The 17,452-nt window shown below is 51.2% G+C and overlaps 1 protein-coding gene across 1 annotated transcript; it reads right to left on the bottom strand.

The window, feature by feature from the left end:
- Positions 1–13,978: 13,978 nt before the first annotated feature.
- TSSK6 (testis-specific serine kinase 6) lies at positions 13,979–14,824 on the bottom strand. The gene has a single exon (XM_010152374.1). It carries the CDS (start codon positions 14,810–14,812, stop codon positions 13,979–13,981), a length of 834 nt encoding a protein of 277 aa, XP_010150676.1. The 5' UTR covers positions 14,813–14,824.
- Positions 14,825–17,452: the final 2,628 nt, after the last annotated feature.

The following is a 17,452-nucleotide window of genomic DNA, read 5'->3' as shown; positions in this document are numbered from 1 at the left end:
AAATAAAACTCTGTTCCTAGCCCTACGCTTCCTCTCTCTGCATCTTCCTTACTGCCGTCAGACCTAAGAAGAGCAGGCGACCGGGTTTTAGGTAAAACACTCAGAATGCTGGTGTGTGACTCGGAGAGGGGAGAGATGTTCATTTCGCATGTGAGCCCTCAAGAGGCGCCTGTCTTCCTCGGTGGCTAACCGTAACCTTTTTTGGTGCAGTTCTTCAGTGCCAGTCCTTTCCTTGACATAGTTTGCTCTGAAAATTCTGCAAACTCAACTTTCCTAACGATAGGATTTGGACTGATTCCCTAAAAACTGTATTAATAGCCAGATTAACCTGATTTTTTTTTTTTTTTTAATGGCTTTGAGCCCTAAACCTGTTGTATTCCACATGTTTTGTCTTGTGATCTTTTTCTCACTTTTCACCCTTAACAATTTTATCCTGATTTATATATATTTTTGTTCATGGTACAAATTCTGGAAGAAAGAGACTAAAATGTAAATTCAGAATAAGCTTCTTCAGTTTTAATCCAGCTTTGTTTTCACTGCCAAGATGAGGGCTTTTTTTCTATTCAGTTCTGGGGGAAAAAAAATAAGAATTCAAAATTTTGATATGAAATGAGATCATTTTCCCCTGTCGGTGTAAACGCCACGTGTAACTCTTAGGCTTTCAGATCCTTAATCTTGAAGAACAACATGTTTTCCATTTTCTGTAGGAAATGCTCATGGTTATTTTGGAAGATTGCACTGGTAGTGTGATGGCGATGGGCAGGAGGGAGATGCGTGTGTCCATGCTGCTTTGGACATTAGAATTTCCCAACAAACACGTGTTCCAAAGCCAGAGTGGGGAGTGTTTTATGGGGATGCTGCCAACTTGTGACAATACAGACAAGTGTGAATTGTAAAGGAATCGGTAGCATCACTAACAGACCAGCTCTGGCTTTCCTCCTGTCTAGCTTCCATCCTGTTGGAATGTTTTGTAGCTTACACAGACATAGGAGTCTGAGTGGGGGTCACATTTCTTTACCAATGTTTGTAAAACCCCTCAGAGTGATGAAAATTCTCTGGATACTGATTTTAATCACGTGGTTTAAAGCAATTACAGGTTACGTCCCTGTCCCGTGACCTTCCAGTTCGACGTAACTAGAGGTTGTTGGCACATAGCGCGATCGTGCAGCCATCCCAGCAGGGTACGTGCTCGTTTGAACGACAGGCCTCTCTGACATTGTGTGAAGCAGCCTCAGGAGCGCCAACGCGGGCAGTGGCAGCCTCCCTCCAAGAGAGCAGCACTCGCGTGTCGGTCCCAGTGACGCTGAGCCTCTCCATTTTACGACTAACCGGAGTGTTTCCTCCTGGAGATGTAAGTAAAGGGAGGTCTAGTGGGGGGGAAAAAAAGCCTTCGCTGCTGGAGTTTGTTTGCAGAAAGACCGTATGTGCGAGCAGTTGCTGCTTTAAGCGCACGCGATGGATACGCTGCACGGAAAAGGCACGTTCGTTTCTGCAGGGTAACACCGACGGCATTGGCAGCTCCGTATCCATCCTTCGGCACCTGTGACCAGAGCGTACAGAGGATGGAGGCGGGTGGTGAATTTACAGTTGCTGTTAATTCTTGTGAAAACATGTTTACATAAATTTGGGCAGATTTGGTTTGGCTAGTCTCAAAAAATTCCCTGGAATGCAAGAGGAAAAAGGTGCTCCTACGAATTGGTTGTTTTTAAGGAAATACACCAGTAATTCACGCCTGGCTGTGTTTGTCTACACCGAGCTAGGGCTATTTAAAGGGTTGGGGCTGAGAGGGGAGTGTCAAACCGAATGGCTTATCAGCTAGAACCAGTTCTGCTCCTGTTCCCTTGCGCACACAAATGAGTTGGGAATTCAGGCTTTAACTTAAAGTATAGGGTAAGTTTGAGGGCATTGTTGTTCACTTTGGTTATAATCAGTTGGTGAGGTCATGTCATAAATGGTTTTTAGAAACACATTCCCTCTCTCCTTCAACCTAAACTTTTAAGATGTTGACAGCTGATGGTGGACTGGCTAGGCAAAACTTTGGAGTATGAAGGACAACAGCCTTCTTCATGAATGAAAAGAAAATTCGAAGGATCTGAATCTCTCTTCTTGATAATTCAACTGATTTCCAAGGCTGCACCTTGCACTGAGTCCAAGGTAAGGCTCTCTTTGCTGTATAATGTTACACTATTTATGGTCTTTAATTATTAGAGAAAAAGATAAACACTAAATATTCCTCTGTCCAGGGATTATTCTTCCCTGGAAACATGGTGGAGCACTGAGAATCTGCCGGGAGCCCTGGACATTACAAATACTTTCCCCACCAGTGTTGTGATTCTGGGTGGTCTTGGAGACGCTGAGTGCCATTCCCCACCCTGGCTCTCATCACCTTCTGATTGTCTCCTGCCCCCGCTCCCTTCTGCCTCTGACATCTCCGCAGGGATAAAGCGAGGTGTATGTCCCCAGGGTGGAGCAGCAGTGGGTTCCGTTATCTCCCACTGCATCTTGGCACCTCTGTTTCAGCCAAACATCCACGAAATGTTTTATTTCCCAACTAACCAAGAGCTGTTTTGACTGGCAGATGCTTTGTTCCCTTCCCAGTTCACTTGCTGGCTGTATCAGCCTCACCAGCGTTCCCCGAAACTCTGACAAAAGTCATCCCCAAGCCTGCAGTGAAAAGCTGCTGTTGCTTTGCACTGTCTCCTCCTGTTAGAAGCCGCTCAAGTCCCTGCTGGCCTGAGTCACGGCACGCAGCTGTCAAGGCTGCTGTACCCGCTTCTTGTCGCCTGAAAAGAGGAGCCCGTCAGGCTGTGAAATAGGTGGTTTCATACGTGGTGCCAAAAGGAGGGATTTCGTTTATATTTGGATGCATTAAGTAGCTGTGAATGCACTACGTGTGCTTTGACTTGCCCTCATGCTGCTCCAGGTAGGGATTTTTTCATAAGTTTAGCCATGGAGTCCAATTCCAGGTGTTCCAAGCAATGCTGTCTGATCAAAATCACCACAAGCTATTGATTAACATGAAATTTTTAATAATAATGTCCAGAAATGGTGAGTGAGATTGCAGTGGAAGATCCTAAATGTTGATTCCATCCCGAACTTCTTAATTTTATCTGGGGATTGTGGCCTTGGGGTGGCAGTTTCCCAAGTTTTCATGAGCTGCTGTGGGGATAATGCTAAAAGTAAAGAATCAAAGAATGTCGGCTACTTCTGATATAGGAAAAGGCGTTTGTTTTAAACCAACAGCAACCTTACTGCAGCTTAAACGTATGGTTGTTCCCAGCTCACAGCCAGCCCCTTATTGGCACAGAGATGTTCCTCCTGCCCGTCCTTTCTTTGGATGCTCCTATGGAGAAAGCGTCGCCGTGTCGACACCACATGATGCCCTGCCCGTGCGTGGCTCCTGAGCACCGTGTGCTCCTGGGATGTGGGGTGTGATCCTACCTGGGTGATTTTCTCCCTTCTGTTGAGGTTAGAGATAGGATTTCTCAGGGTAAAAAGACCCAACCGAAGAACAGAATCAAAAGCGGGACGTGGGTAAGAGGCATCTGGAAAAGGCGCTTGAGCTGCAAGGTGTCGGGAGTTGGTTAGCGACTGCCAAACCACAGCCTCCTCCCTCCCTTGGCTGCTCTGCCTCTTCGGCCTCGAAGACCTGGGCTGTACCACCGGCAGGTACAGGCGGCCTGCGAGGTTCAGCACGCGGCTTTTGGAGCTGGGCGATGCTCGGTTCGGTGCCCGTGACAGTTTCAATCCCTGGGAAACACTGGGATGTGGCAGGGCGGCACTGAGGAAGGCTTATTCTCGCCGTGGTGCTTGGGACGCTGCTTTCGGTGGCCTCAAACGGGGTGTGTGAGCGTACATGCTTCAGTGAAATGAAAATGTGCCTGGTGTGTGAACGGCTTCGGCCTGGCACGTCCACCGGATGCGATTCCTCATTATCTAAGGCATTTGGCCTTTGTTCCATAGAGATAGCGCCTGGTCTCTTGTCCTGAATTCAGGACTTTTGTGTTTTGTTGTTGTTTGTGGTTTTGGGGTAATTTTGATTGTTGCGCTCACAGTGTGACATAAAGGTCACTGTAGCTTTAAGGATACGTCTATTGCCTCATGAAAAAAATGTAATTTAACACAGGGATAAATTTCCTCATTTTTACCTTTTTGCGAGTGAACTGGCTGCTAATGAAATTGCTAACAGTTCTCAGTATTGAAAAAAACAACCTGAAGCCTAGCAACTGCAAATGAGACCGGTGTGTCTAGCTATTTCTTGCCTAAAAATGGCTAGAAAAGTAAAACAGAGGCTTTGTGTTTCAGCATGAGCCGAACCAGCGCGTTCCCTGCCACCACAACAGCGTGGTCTGGCTCTCCGTCCCCTGCCCGCGGCCCTGGCCATGCCACCCTGACCCTGCAGCGAGCCGGGGCCCACAGGTCCCTGCGTGGTGACGTGGGGAGCTGGGAATTCGGCTCAGGCGTGATGCGAAACCACGCGCTGGGCTAACGGTTGTGCTTCCTGAGGTGACAGTGGGTTTCAAGGACTTCATGAGCTCTCTTAACAGACACTGGGTGCCAAAATCCCTGGTTTTCTAACTTCAGGCAGGCCAAAGTCCCCGAATTTTGCCAGCTGCTCATTGAAAATGTATAACGGAGACCAAGAAGTTGGGACAGAACCTGCTGCCCCATCACTGCCTCTTTACAGAGCGTGGTTCAGGACCTCTCTCCCCCGTGATGCTGACTTTGTTGCTGCAAACGAGGACTTGGCTGGGGAGCGCTGGGAGCAGCTCAGGGGATGCCCTGATGAGCACAGCTTCTGGGAGCCAGACGTGGGAGACGGGTGGTGGTGCGAGTGCTGTGAGTGCACCGCAGGCGTGTGGATCAGCCAGAGAAATGAAAGATGGACACAACGTTCATGTCTGTGAAACCTTCACCCTCCTCTGGCCGATGACAAAATTCTCATCGGCTCCGCGGGGGCCTGAACCTCGCCCCGTTCTCAGGCAGGTTTCTGCGCAGACACCAAGCCCATCATCACAGAGCTCCCCGCTGGGATCATAATGTCATTTCCTCTGCTATTTGCTCGGATTCCTTTTTCATACCTTCCCATCCCCCACTCAGCCTTGCTGAGGGAAGTGCTTTCTGACTCTACAATTTCCCTACCAAAGCTCTCTGGTGAAAAGGTTTCCCCAGGTTGCAGTGGAGATCCATGCACCAAATGCAGAGCTCGTGCCGACAGCAGGGCTGGAGCAAAGCACGCACCTCCTTTTTGGGCCCATGGATGCGATACACGACGTGCACGCTTCGGCACGAGTTCTCCCGCTGGCCCGCCTCCAGGCCACGGATCGCATCCCCCATCTTCAGGAGACGTGACGTATAAATCCCCGCGGCTCGGCGACGCGGGGAATGTGCTCCCAGCAGCCCCCGGCTGCGCTCCCCTCCAAAACAGGCAGTGCCCACCCTCCCCCCAGCCTGCGGCAGGTACAGCGCGCGGACGCCTTGCCAGGCCCCTTGAGCTTGCCGCTCGCTTTCTACGCGCGGTCTGACAGCGGTGGCGAGGATGGAAGGAGGAAGAAGACGTGGGGAGGCAGCGCCGTGCTGGCGTGCTTTGAAAGCAGGCTCCTTCACTCCAGATGTTCGACATCACATGTGGAGAAGTGTTTGTGGTCAGATGCTGCTTGAAACCGATTGCTGATAGTCTCCCGAGACGGCTCATGACAAATTGTATAATAAAAATGCTAAAAATAGCATAGTTATTCCCTGGAAAAGCAAAGTTCCCACAATCCAATGAGCTGGGAAAATTGTTGAATTTTCTTTGGACACAACGTGCTCTCTTTTATTTTTTTGTGTGTGCTCTTCAACCTTCCATGGGTCTGGGGCTTTTTTCTTGTGACCCTTCCTCCTCTTACCAGCTCCAAGCAACCGCGTTTCCAGCCCCCCCGCTCCCAGCAGCAGCTGAGCCGACCACTAACCACTGATGTGAAAAACTCTCTCCCACTCTTCTTGAACCTCATCATCTGTTCCCTGGCATTGCTGGTTGTTGCGATTTTCTCTGGGTAGAACATTTGTTTTGTAAACCGTGAGGACAGCCAGCTCACAGGACGCGTAGCAGTGACACCAAGAGGTCTTTAGCACCGCGGGCCATCCTTGAAGGCAGCGGTCATCTACTGGCCATGCCACCCTTGATTCCTTTCCGGGTACAGTACTGCCCTTCCTTCCTCGGAGCACGGGCAACCGGGTGTTTGCCGGCGTGCAAGGGGCTCGGCACTGCGTGTGTCCCCTAGGCAGAAGGGTTGAGGGCAGCGAGCGAGCTGGTGAGAGGAGAAGGTTGGCTACGGTCTGCTTAGGCTGCAGTAACGAATGGCAAGTCTGGTGGCGGAGATGATAACAGCTTTGGGTACCGACAAGCTGCGGAAAGGTACGGCAGGCCCAGGGTGAGATCGCGTGTGCTTTGCCAGCCGGCAACAGCCCTTACCCTTTGACTGATGCTAAATGCGTACAGGTGACCTAGTGACCTCTAGGGGATCCTGCTCTGGCACGGGGGTTGGGCTAGATGATCTCTAGAGGTCCCTTCCAACCCCTCCCACTCTGTGAACCTGTGTGACCTTTGTCTAAGACTGGAAAAAATGTCTCCATTACAAAAGCTACCCTTCCGTGTGCTCTTTTCTGTATTTCTCTGATACGGGAATTACCTTTAGATTCTGTCCTGTTCTGGCATGAATTGCAGCTCTGCAGCCACGTATATTTATTTAAATTTTTCCTGCCGATAAATTTAAGGGAAGATCCTGGAAAGATGAGCTCAACTTCAGCCGCGCGTTGGATGATCTTGACGTGGGTGATGATTTCAGCCATAGCTCAGTATAGCGATTGGTTTTATCCAACCGTTCATTCTGGAGACGAGTGACATTTAAACTTCCAGCAGAGCGAATAATCGAAGCAGTCAGCATTTTAACGTCAGCACTTAGGTAAAGTCCCGGCCCTACATGCCAAAGTCTCCTCCGATGCTTTTTGCTCGATGGGAAATTCCATGCACTCACCAACCCACTTACCAAAACCTCCGTCCCTGCCCTGCTGTCAGGCAGGTCGTCAGCTGATACATGTTTTTGTGTCCCCTCCCTGTCTGCTGTGGGGCTGCGTGGCCGTGGGGCTCTGCTAGTGAAGGATCTGAGGTGCAGCTGGTCCTTGCCTGTGTAAAAATGAGGCACGCAGCAGATTCAGGTGTAGGGTGAAACCAAAGACACGGAGCAGGGCACAGTGAAGAACACAAATGTTTTAAAAGTGTAATAGATGAATTATGAGAAGGCTCCAGTTTCATAATGAAATGAAGTTTGTGCTGAGCTGTTGGTCTGAAGTTTAGATCCTGCGTGATGTCTTGAGAATAACATTTATAATAGATTTAATCTGCTGACAGACTGATGCTCCGTCCCAAAACCACCAGCACAGTTGTCTCTGTGAACGTCTTCCTGCCAGGCGCTGCCTGGAATAGTCTAATGAAAGACAGAAAACTAAAGTTGCTTTTTCTGCCGTGGGGATGAGACACAGCATGTGGTGGTGTGCGCGAGCAACTGTCCTGCTCGCCCAGGCTGGCTGCCTCCCCACCCCAGCCAGCTGCCTGTGCCACCACCGCTCCCCTGCCAAGCTGCTTCTCCGGCCACGGCGCTCCTCATCCTCCCTCCTTGGGCTGCCGGCACCCGGGGTACCGCTCTGCACAGCGGGTGCTTCCTTCACCGGTCGTGCTCTCCTTCTGCTCTGACACGGTGGTCTGAAGGCCTGTGTTCACGAGGACTTGCTTTTGATAGTTCTTCCCCTACTTGTAAGAGTGTAGTAATTTGAAGGCTGATAGGTCCAACCCTCCCATGGGTCCTTCCTTCCGCAATTCCCTGGATCCATCGCCAGTAAATAAACACCGCTCTCAATATAAGATAATTGGCTGTATAATGCACAGAAAGCAAAATTGCTTTCCAGGAGATTTATTCATCAATTACAGTTTGGCCTGGATGATGCAGTTTGAACCATTTTCTGGACAGGGGAGAAATATGTCAAATAGAAAGAGAAGAAGCTGTTTTTATAACAAATGACTGGGTGCATAGGAGCATGACTGCATTTTAGGTGTTCCAAAATAGGTATCGCATTAACAAGCTAATGTACATGCAAATGAGGAACCAAGGATTATCATTATATTTGAGACAATAATGTGTATTTTGGTTTGTTGCTTGTAATTAAGGAGAACGTTGTCTGGTTCATTGGTGTCCCCTGGGTGAGGTTGCTTGCTCGCTGTGCTCTGCGAGGAGGACACGGCAGCCAGCACGCCGTGCAAATCCTGCCTCTTTTTCCCTAGCACCCTTTGCCTCCGGCTGCCGAGCCTGACCCTGTGTTTGTGGTGGAATTCGGACATCTCCGTAGCCCTCTGGCTGGGGATGCCAATCGCTGAGCTAAAGTTAAGGGCAAGTCAGCTTCAGTAAATGCTCAAGCTGTATTTTTAATTAAAGTTTTAATGGGAACTGTGCATTTGTCCCTCTCTGGAGAACATACTGATGTGACAGTGCTGTGCAGAGTATTATGATGCTGACAGACAGGATGTTGTCAGTTACGCTTCCAGTGGGTCAGTAGGGTACATGGAGAGTAAGGAAAGGGATGATATGGAGAAGGAGGGGTCTGTTATTTCTTAAGGGCTTGTCTGGGGGTGCTCAGTTCCCTCAGCTACTATTTACTTTTAAATCATTTAGTAGGACCTGAGAGCTGTCAGCATGTGGTGGGATCCAGCCCCTTTTGCAAACACGCTCCTACGAGGGTGCAAGGCGATCTGTGAACCTGCCAGCTACCACGCTGACTCTCATGCTGCTGCTGTTGACCTGGTCTCATTATTGATGTTAAATTGGTTTGCTAAGAGGCATTAAATTAGTTCCCTATGTTTTAGCTGAAGTCGCTCATATCGTAAGTCCTGCAGTGAGCCAAGCTGCCCAGAAATGCTCCCCTGGTGCTGGGTAATACACGAGGCCAACAGCCCACCACGGTGTCCTGACGCCCATCAGGCCACCTGCAGGTGGGATCGTCCAGGAGAAAGTCGTCTCCTGTGGACAGGGTGTCCCCCTCAAATGAGAGAGGCAGGGTGTTCATCCCTCCCTTCTGAGGCAGGGATGAACAATAACCACGTCTGTACACGGGACCTCTCCCAGTAGGGCTGCTGCGACATTTAGGTGCTGCCTGAATATAACGAACATCTGTCAGCTGAGAGAAAGAAGTAACACCCCGTATGACTGTCAAGGGATCTGCTGGTTGCTGCTGTGGCTGAGAATAGCGTGAGAAGGAAGGAAGGAGAACGCCCCACCACTCACCCTTGTGCAGCTCTTTCACTTCAAGGAGAGACATCTAACAACCTTGTGCATCTCCGCTCTGTCCTTTGAGGGGCTTATGTCATGTGGCCACCCACAAGAGAAGTCAACAACAGCCAAGTCGTAGTCGGCAGATGCAGGCATCGCTGGCTGCCCACCTTTTCAGGGGTCTGGAAAATAGTTGTTTATTACCTTTGCAGTCAAAATAATAGAGAATTCTGTGCATCTGTGAGAGAAAGAAAAGCTGTCACCTCACAGCAGAATTCTGGGTTCACCGATCACAGGGTAACTCAGGTAGGAGAGGGCCCCGGAGGTCTCCAGTCCAACGTCCTGCTGCAGGCAGGGTCAGCATGGAGAGCAGACCGGGCTGCATGGGACTTTGTCTGGGCAGCCCTTGAAAACCTCCAAGGATGGAGATGGCACAGCCTCTCAGGGCAACCTGGGCTCATGCTACGCCCCGTGCTGTGGGTGCCTGCTCGACGGTTGAAAAGGGATGTTAAACGCAGTGAATTTGGATCAATCTCTTCCTCAGAGCATGGAAAAGAAGCCCCAGCCATCTGGTTTTGTAGTGTATTCCCTTTCATTCATTTATGAGATAAAATGAGATATTGGAAGCAGTTTTGGGAGAGGGAATTCAAATGTCTTTCCAGGCCATCAAATATTGCTGAATTTATTATCGTTGCAAGACAGAGTCATGATCTGTCCAGAAGACTGGAGGCCAGGGAGGTTTTAACTGTAAAGTAAGATGAAATCCTCTCGGCTTGAGGTAAGGCACTCTGCGCACTATGACACGGGGAGAATAGTATTTACCACTTGGTGCTGGTGCGAGGATTGATGTTTGCTAGGTGCTGTGAAAATTAAAATACCCTTCACAGAAAGCTGCTTGTCTGCAAGGAAAGTTATGCACACAAAGAGCCTCTGGATCCTGCCCTTCGGTGAGAACCTCGTTGGCTTGTTGTTTAATTACGCTTCACATAATCAAGGGTCTCAAGACAGGAAAATGTCTGCCCCCCTTCTCCCTCCCTGTCTCTTCCAACAGACAAGTGTAGAGACCCGCAGATGGATGGGCTATGAAAAGAGAAGACAAGGAGATGCTAAACTGAAGAAGGATTAAGGTGCACCCAAGAGCATGGGAGGCCGGTAACTTGGTACAGCATGGGGTCTGAAGAGAGAGAGGAGGACTCTAGGTAGCTGGATAAAAGGCTGCTAGCACTGAAGGCTGCAATTATGCAAAGGTTAATGTATTCAAGCAGGTTGAGGTATGTTTATTTGCTAAATTGCCTGTTGAAAGCTCTGCTTTCCCAATGAGGCAGGGTCGCTCAGGTGTGCCTCTCGCCCCGCCTGCCCATGCAGGCTCGGCCAAGGGTAATTGCAGCAGGTCATGAGCTGCAGGCTGGGCAGCCCAGCCTCGCCGTAGGCAGGGATGTACAGCCCTGAGAGAGCCAGCTCGAGAGCTAATGCAGGAAAACACGAGGTGTTTGATTACCCAGCAGTGTTTTCCCACAATTAAGGCATATGCTTATCTCCAGAGTTTTGTCACATGTAGACTTTTAAATAGCTGAGTCCTAAGGCTTATCAGACACATCAGCTATAACCTAAAATATTGCAAGCAAATTTTGCTTAGCTGAAAAGGGAGCCTTAATGTCAACGTGCAGTGAATTATATCCCTTCCTTTCATTTGCCTGAAATATAGACTGTATTACAGGCAAGGTGATGCTGAATTTGGACGAAGGAGCAGTGGGAGGAAACTATATTAATACCGGAAGACATCTTTGACATGATTAATGCTCTTCTCAGATTAAATGGGGTAAAATTGCTTCAAGATGCTTAGAAAACATCTCAAGAAAATACTAAACAACTTATTCCACTGAGCATCCTCTTGAGAGTCCCTCCAACTGATTTCAAGATATGGGTTTAAAAACCTGGAAGACAATAATCCTGTTTGGTGACACAGGGCATGACGATAGCCGACAACAGGGCTATGGATGGGGTAACGCTCAGACCACGTAGTAAGTAGCCTCGTGTATCTCTGAACGTTTCCCTTCTTGCCCTTGAAGAAGGATTAAATAAAGTGTGTTTATTGTGTATCTCGCCTGGTGCTCAGCTGCTCCATAGAGAGTTGATTGTTGGGTGTGACACTGGAGAGGACCCTTCCTTTCCCGATCGTCCCGCACCAGTACCTTACGAACAGCCTGGGGAGGACAGAGTCACATTGCAGAACGACTCCGGTGGGACTGATCAGGATATTGATAACCCAGCACAGCTGGTTATGCCTCCCATGGGTGCCCCTTCAAAGTTCAAGGGCCTCCCCATAAACGCAGGGCGCTGTGATTCACGGCCAGGAGAGCGGGGCTCATCTGCCACAAGTCAGGGAAGGGGCACTTCCGTCGGCTTCATCCCAGGAAGGGTAAAAAGCACTTCTACCCTCGTGGGGAGGAAAGCAGCCCAGGGAAGGAGCAGGCTCAGCACACACAAAGACCTCAGGAGTCCCTCCCGCGCAGAGTGAGGAGGGGAATGCTCGCAGAGCCTCCTCCCCAGCCTGCCCAACGCCTCTGCTTCTGCTCTCCTTCAAAACTGATTTCCCACCGGTGTAAATTAGATAAGAGTTGGTTCAGAGTCTTTAATTGCGATTTTTATTTTTAATCTGCATAATTAGATTTGTAATGGACTATTTTCACAGTCTCGGGACGGCTCTGAGGTCATTAGTGCCGGGCCCTGCGAGATCGCCATCTGCATGGAGACGGCGCGGGCTGCGGGGCAGTTCCCAGCCTCCCGTGGCTCGTTCAAATCACTCCCGCTTGAACCCCGGCCCCTTCCCCCGGCCACTCAAGGCGGTACGGCCTTGCACAACATCAGTCATCTGTCCCAGCTCGTGTCCTCAGCAGATGCAGTTGTTCAGGAGAACGTGGTGCTGAGGGGAGGTTAATAGGGTCTGGGGGTTAGAATGACTTGTTTTATGTTAGCTTTGTCTTTAGCAAAAGAAAATTAAAAGAAAGCAAAAGGAGAAGCAATACAGTAGCACCGAGTCTGGCACCCGGGTTCGGCTTTCCAGGTTGTGGGGAGGTACTTGGAGGTAAACGAGGGCTGCGCGAGGCAGGGGATGGAGATGAGAAGGTACCTGGATATCCTGGGGTACGGACTGGGGAGTTCTCCCAAAGGAAAGCGGTGACTTTGGAGAGGGACAGGGTGACAGGGTGGTTGGAAGGGGAGCAGGAAAAGGTGAGTTGAGACTTGCTAAAAATCTCACTACCCTGAAATCCGCTTCCACCCTTCCCATATCCTTATGATTTCTCTCCTCCTTTCCGTCCCCTGCATCCTCCTGGTCCTTTCCAAGCCTGTTTCCCCAGCCATGGGTGGGCCCAAGGCACCCTTCCTACCCCTTACTCTGTCTACTTTGGACTTGCTGCTGCAAAAGTTTTACTTTGCAGCTGCAAGGAAGAGAACAAAATAAATCTTCATGCTGGGGGTGGCAAAACTCACTGTAGCCCACGTGCTGAAAAGCCGTGGGCTGGCTCTGCTGCCACATCTTGTTCTACTTAAACTGCCGCTTTTAATAGATGCAGAATGTTTGCTTTACCAAAGACGTTTCCTTCTCTTCCAGCAGAACCATGAGCACTGGCTGGTTCGTGTCCGACGTCGCCTGGCGGCGGGAGCTGCTGCCAGGGCTGCGCTGCGTTAGCTCACGTGGCACCAGCAGCACGGAGCCTGGCAGACCACCCAACTGGAAATCCTCCGTTGGCCAGATTGGAGATTGTGTAAAGGGGATCTGAGATGTCTGGTGAAAGCATATTTCAGGTGCCAGCTCCTACCTTCAATTAACCCTTTGAAAACGGGACTGGCCAGTAGGCAGCTGTAGTAGATTTTGGAGGTTGCATTCAGAGTAATTGGTAACTTTTGACGCTGGAGCTGGACATCAGGTGTTAGCAAAGCAGTTCTCCTTTGTATCTTTATCTCTTTGCCTGCAAATATCCTGCTGTGAATTTGGGCGGTGAATATCCCTGTGAGAACTAAACGGCGCAGCATACAAACAAGGTGCGTTTTGCTCTGCAGTAGTGATGGGCAGGACCACGACCTCTCCCCTCCCACCAGCTCCCATACGGTTTGGTGGTGAACAGGGTTGAGGACAAGCCAAGACCCATGCGAGAACAGCGCTCCTCCCGCAGCCCTGGGCCGTGCCCTGTGCGTACGGTGGCGGAGGGTGGGGAGCAGCAGAGAGGGGCAACTCCGCGGAGTTTCGGTGTTCGTTACGCGTACTGGGGAGCAGTCAACGTAAAGGACCGTGCTGCTGCATGATGCACCTCGCCACCCTGCCCTGGCCACGCCGCGGGAGAGCCCCAGCGTGCCTGACAGGGCATGCAGGTCCCCTCTGCGCCCAGGCAGCCACCGCTGGTGTAAGCAGCCCCACGCTTTCCTCTTACTGCTGGCTCAGCATGGTCATTGTGTCCTGAAACCCAACCCCCAGCAGGCTCATGGGTCACCTTTGCAGAAAGATCTGACCACCCCCTGAGTGCACATGGCCTTGCCAGTGCTTGAGGGTCAGTCAGCTCCACATACAGGCACCCCAAGGCTCAAAATGATCAATACACCCCAGAAATGCTTTTACACTCCAGTGTTGATTGTACTAAAGCGCTACTGCCCTCCCAGGGTCTCTGGGGAGGCCTCCTCGTTCAGATGTCCCCCTTCAGCCAGCTGTTCTTGGCCACCTGCCCCACGCCAGGCCGGCAGGCCGGGCTGTACTGGAGCAGTTGGGCGATGAGGGCTCGGCAGGGCTCCGGCAGCGGGGGCAGCCCCTCCAGGTGCAGCACCCCTTTCTTCTGCTGCTGGGGCATGCTGCGGATGTGGGTGCTGTCAAAGGGCGTGCAGCCAGTCACCATCACGTAGAGCATCACTCCCAGGCTCCACATGTCGTACTTCTTGGCGTCGTAGGGGATGCCCATCAGCACCTCTGGGGGAACGTAGGCTGCTGACCCGCAGAACGTGGTGCTCAGGTCTGGGTAGGTGCTGGCCTCCTTGCTGAAACCGAAGTCACTGAGTTTGGCCCGGCGGCCGTCAGCGGTGAGCAGCACATTCTCACACTTGAGATCCCGGTGCACCAAGTTGCGGTCATGCAGGTAGCGCACGGCTCCCACGACCTGCACAAAGATGTCCCGGGCCTGGGGGACGCAGGGCAGCTTCCCCAGCTGCTGCACCAGCTGCAGCAGGTCAGTGTCTGCCGCCTCCATCACGATGTAGAGCTTCCCATTACAGACCTCGATGAGCTCAAAGATGTGCACGATGTTGGGGTGCCGGATCCTGCGCACGATAGAGATCTCCCGGGGCAGAAACTTGTACACAAAGTCTCGGGGTGCTTGGCGCCGGTCCACCACCTTGATGGCTAAGGGGCCCTTGTACTTGTTGGAGGTGGCTGCCTTCACCTTGGAGAAGCTGCCCTCCCCTAAGGTGTGACCCAACCTGTAGCCCAGCTCACGAAGCAGCTTCTCTCCTGAATCGATTTTTGGCATGATGTGTGATCCCAATGGGCCTGATCAAAGTTGGGTTTTGGAAGCTTTACTGTGTGGTGCGTGGCAGCTGTTGACGTTTGCGGGCCCCCGTGGCCTCAGGGGTGCCTCTGCGGGCTCCAGGCCTCACCCAGGCATTGTGATGGGGTGGAGTGTCATGTGGCAGAGCCTTTGTGAGATGGCAAGAGTGTGGCGGGGGTCCTCTCTGTTCATGGGTGTCCCAGGCACGCCTGTGCACATGCCGGGGAAAACTCCCAGGGGTGGATGTTTTAGAGTTTTAGCCTTTTCCACCTCTTGGCCTGCATTTTTAGAATAGGGCTCTTTGGACGATGAGGGCTTAAATGTCAGCGTTCTGGGGTGAGGAATCCGTCTGTGGTCCCATACTGGTTTTCTGCAGGGTATTAGTTATATTAAAATCAGAACTGCTCAGAGTGGTACGAAGGGGTGATTACTACTGTCCCTAACTGCAAACCACCTTTGCTGGCTGTAAATATTTACTTTTTTACTGTGATGGTGCAGGGAGCTGTTGGTAGGCTTCCTGACTGCCTGTGGTGTGGACGGGGAACTGCAAATGCAGCTTTCAGAAGAAACAGGTTTCTGGAAATGGAAATTGTTCTCCCTCTATTTTTATCAAAATGATACTTTGGAGACTTACAGAGAAGTGAGACCAGAGAACCTTTGAGGGGGGCGTCTGTAATTTATATTTTAAATGTTTTTAATCAGTTTTAGTTGCCGTAAGGTGACAGCTGAATTAAGTGCAGGGGAGGGTCAGAGGGCAGCTGGGCAGGGTTGCAGCACCCACTCAGGAGCAAAGCGTCACACCCACGGCACGCAGTGTCTGCTCCTCCCTCCGGGTGCTGCATCCTTGGCTCTCACAAACGGTTGTTTCTGGTTTGTGCTGGGTTTTTTTAAGCTGCTCGAGGATCCTGTCCTCCCTATGGAGCCCACATTTCCTTTCCAGCTGTACAAAGGAGCCCTACGGCCACAAAATGTCCGTCTTCCTAAATACCAACCCAAACGCTATTTTTAATTTTTGAATATATGCTTCATCCTGCAAATCGGTTCTACCGTGGAATAAGAATCAACTCAAGACTGAAGAAAATCTTTCTCCTAAGTCCATCTTATCAGTGTTCCGAAGTCACTCGAGGAAATTAAATTAATTAAAGCTGCAAACACAGGTCTATATGTGCTGAGGGCGAGCTTTGCCCTGACTCCTCGGGGCAAGTGATCATCACATCGAGTTTTATCTGCAGGTCAAAATCAAACCACTTTCTCACTTCAGATGCTGCTTTTACAGGCAAGTTGAAATACGGGAATCTGCTGTGCTGTGGTTGAGTGAACGTTGCCAGGCAGGTATCAGGCATGTATCACCGGGCGTGCTGTCCGAAGGCCAGGCAAGCAGCACGTACGTTGCACGACGGAGGATTTGTTCTGTGCAGGGGCCGCCCTGCTGATCTCTGAGGAACATCCTCAGCCCATCCTTATCTCCCCTGAAGAGAGTGGAGGCTCCATTTGTCCCCAAGGACCCTGCCTGGGGATGATGTTTTCAGGGAGGTGGAGTGGAGGGAATCCCATGCACAAGCAGAGGCGCTGGATGTGACCCAGCCAACAACCCCTTTCCGTTTGGGCCATCAAATAAATGCCCCCAGATTTCTCACTTCTGTTGGTTCAGAAAAAAAGCCATTTCCACGCATTCCTGTTCTAAACTGCTGTTACTTAAAACACAAAAAAATCCTGCCTAGCAATCAGTAGGTCAGATGCAGAAAGCTGTTTTGCTGGATACACACGATTTCCTGGCACTTCTGTTCAGCCTGTGAGTCATACCCACGGTAACTTGGCGGAGGTCTGAGCTGGACTTTTCACAGGAGCTGGGAACTCTGAGGTGGCTAAGCATAACTGAACCAATGTGGGCGTTTTTACGAGGGCAAACGCTCAGACCAGGCGTCCCATCGCTGCTCACTACCGGAGCACCTCTGGAAAACGCTGTCATCGCACGCCCTGGCAGAAAGATCTCTAGAGGTTTGGCTGATGCTCAGTGTATCTGTTTAAACAGGACTGGGAGTTCACGTTCCAAAAGCCTGCAGGTAAAATCCTCACCTATGGGAAACCTCCCTGAAGCCCCCTGTGACACCATGACCAGAAGTGTTGTCCAAGCCGCAGTGGAAAAGCCAAAGCAGCAGCTAGGAGCCACGGCGATGCTGAGGAGTAACGCTGCCGGGCGCCGCGTCGCTGGTGTCTCTCCGTCTGCTCTGGGGGGCTGTCGCTTTGGGCAGGTTTTCAGTGAGCCCGGCTGAGGTGGACAGCTTCAGACTCACAAACCGTTCAGTGAGCCCTCCCCAAGCGCAGTTCGGTGCTGCCGGACCGTCCTGGGGGCCGAAGGGCTTGTGTGGGGTGGTGAAGGAGGCAGGGAAGAAGGCTGTGGTGGAAGCGGGGATGGAGCAGCTATCCTAGCACACGCTCCCGCTCCTGCACGCTGCAGGCTAAACCTGGGGGTTTAGCTGGGTTTGCTGCCAGGGCTGCAGGCATCCTCCCCGTGCACCTCCTGACCCACGGCACAGCCTGCCACTGCCACAAGGCGCTCCGGAGACTGGCGGGAGGTTTCCATTCGGCAGGGAACTGTCAGGCAGAGGCGGCACGAAGACA

This window comes from Eurypyga helias, unplaced genomic scaffold, assembly GCF_000690775.1.
Source record: "Eurypyga helias isolate BGI_N326 unplaced genomic scaffold, ASM69077v1 scaffold10100, whole genome shotgun sequence".
Lineage (NCBI taxonomy): Eukaryota > Metazoa > Chordata > Aves > Eurypygiformes > Eurypygidae > Eurypyga > Eurypyga helias.
The sequence above is the reverse complement of the archived record's forward strand: the minus strand, read 5'-3'. Positions and strand labels throughout refer to the sequence as shown.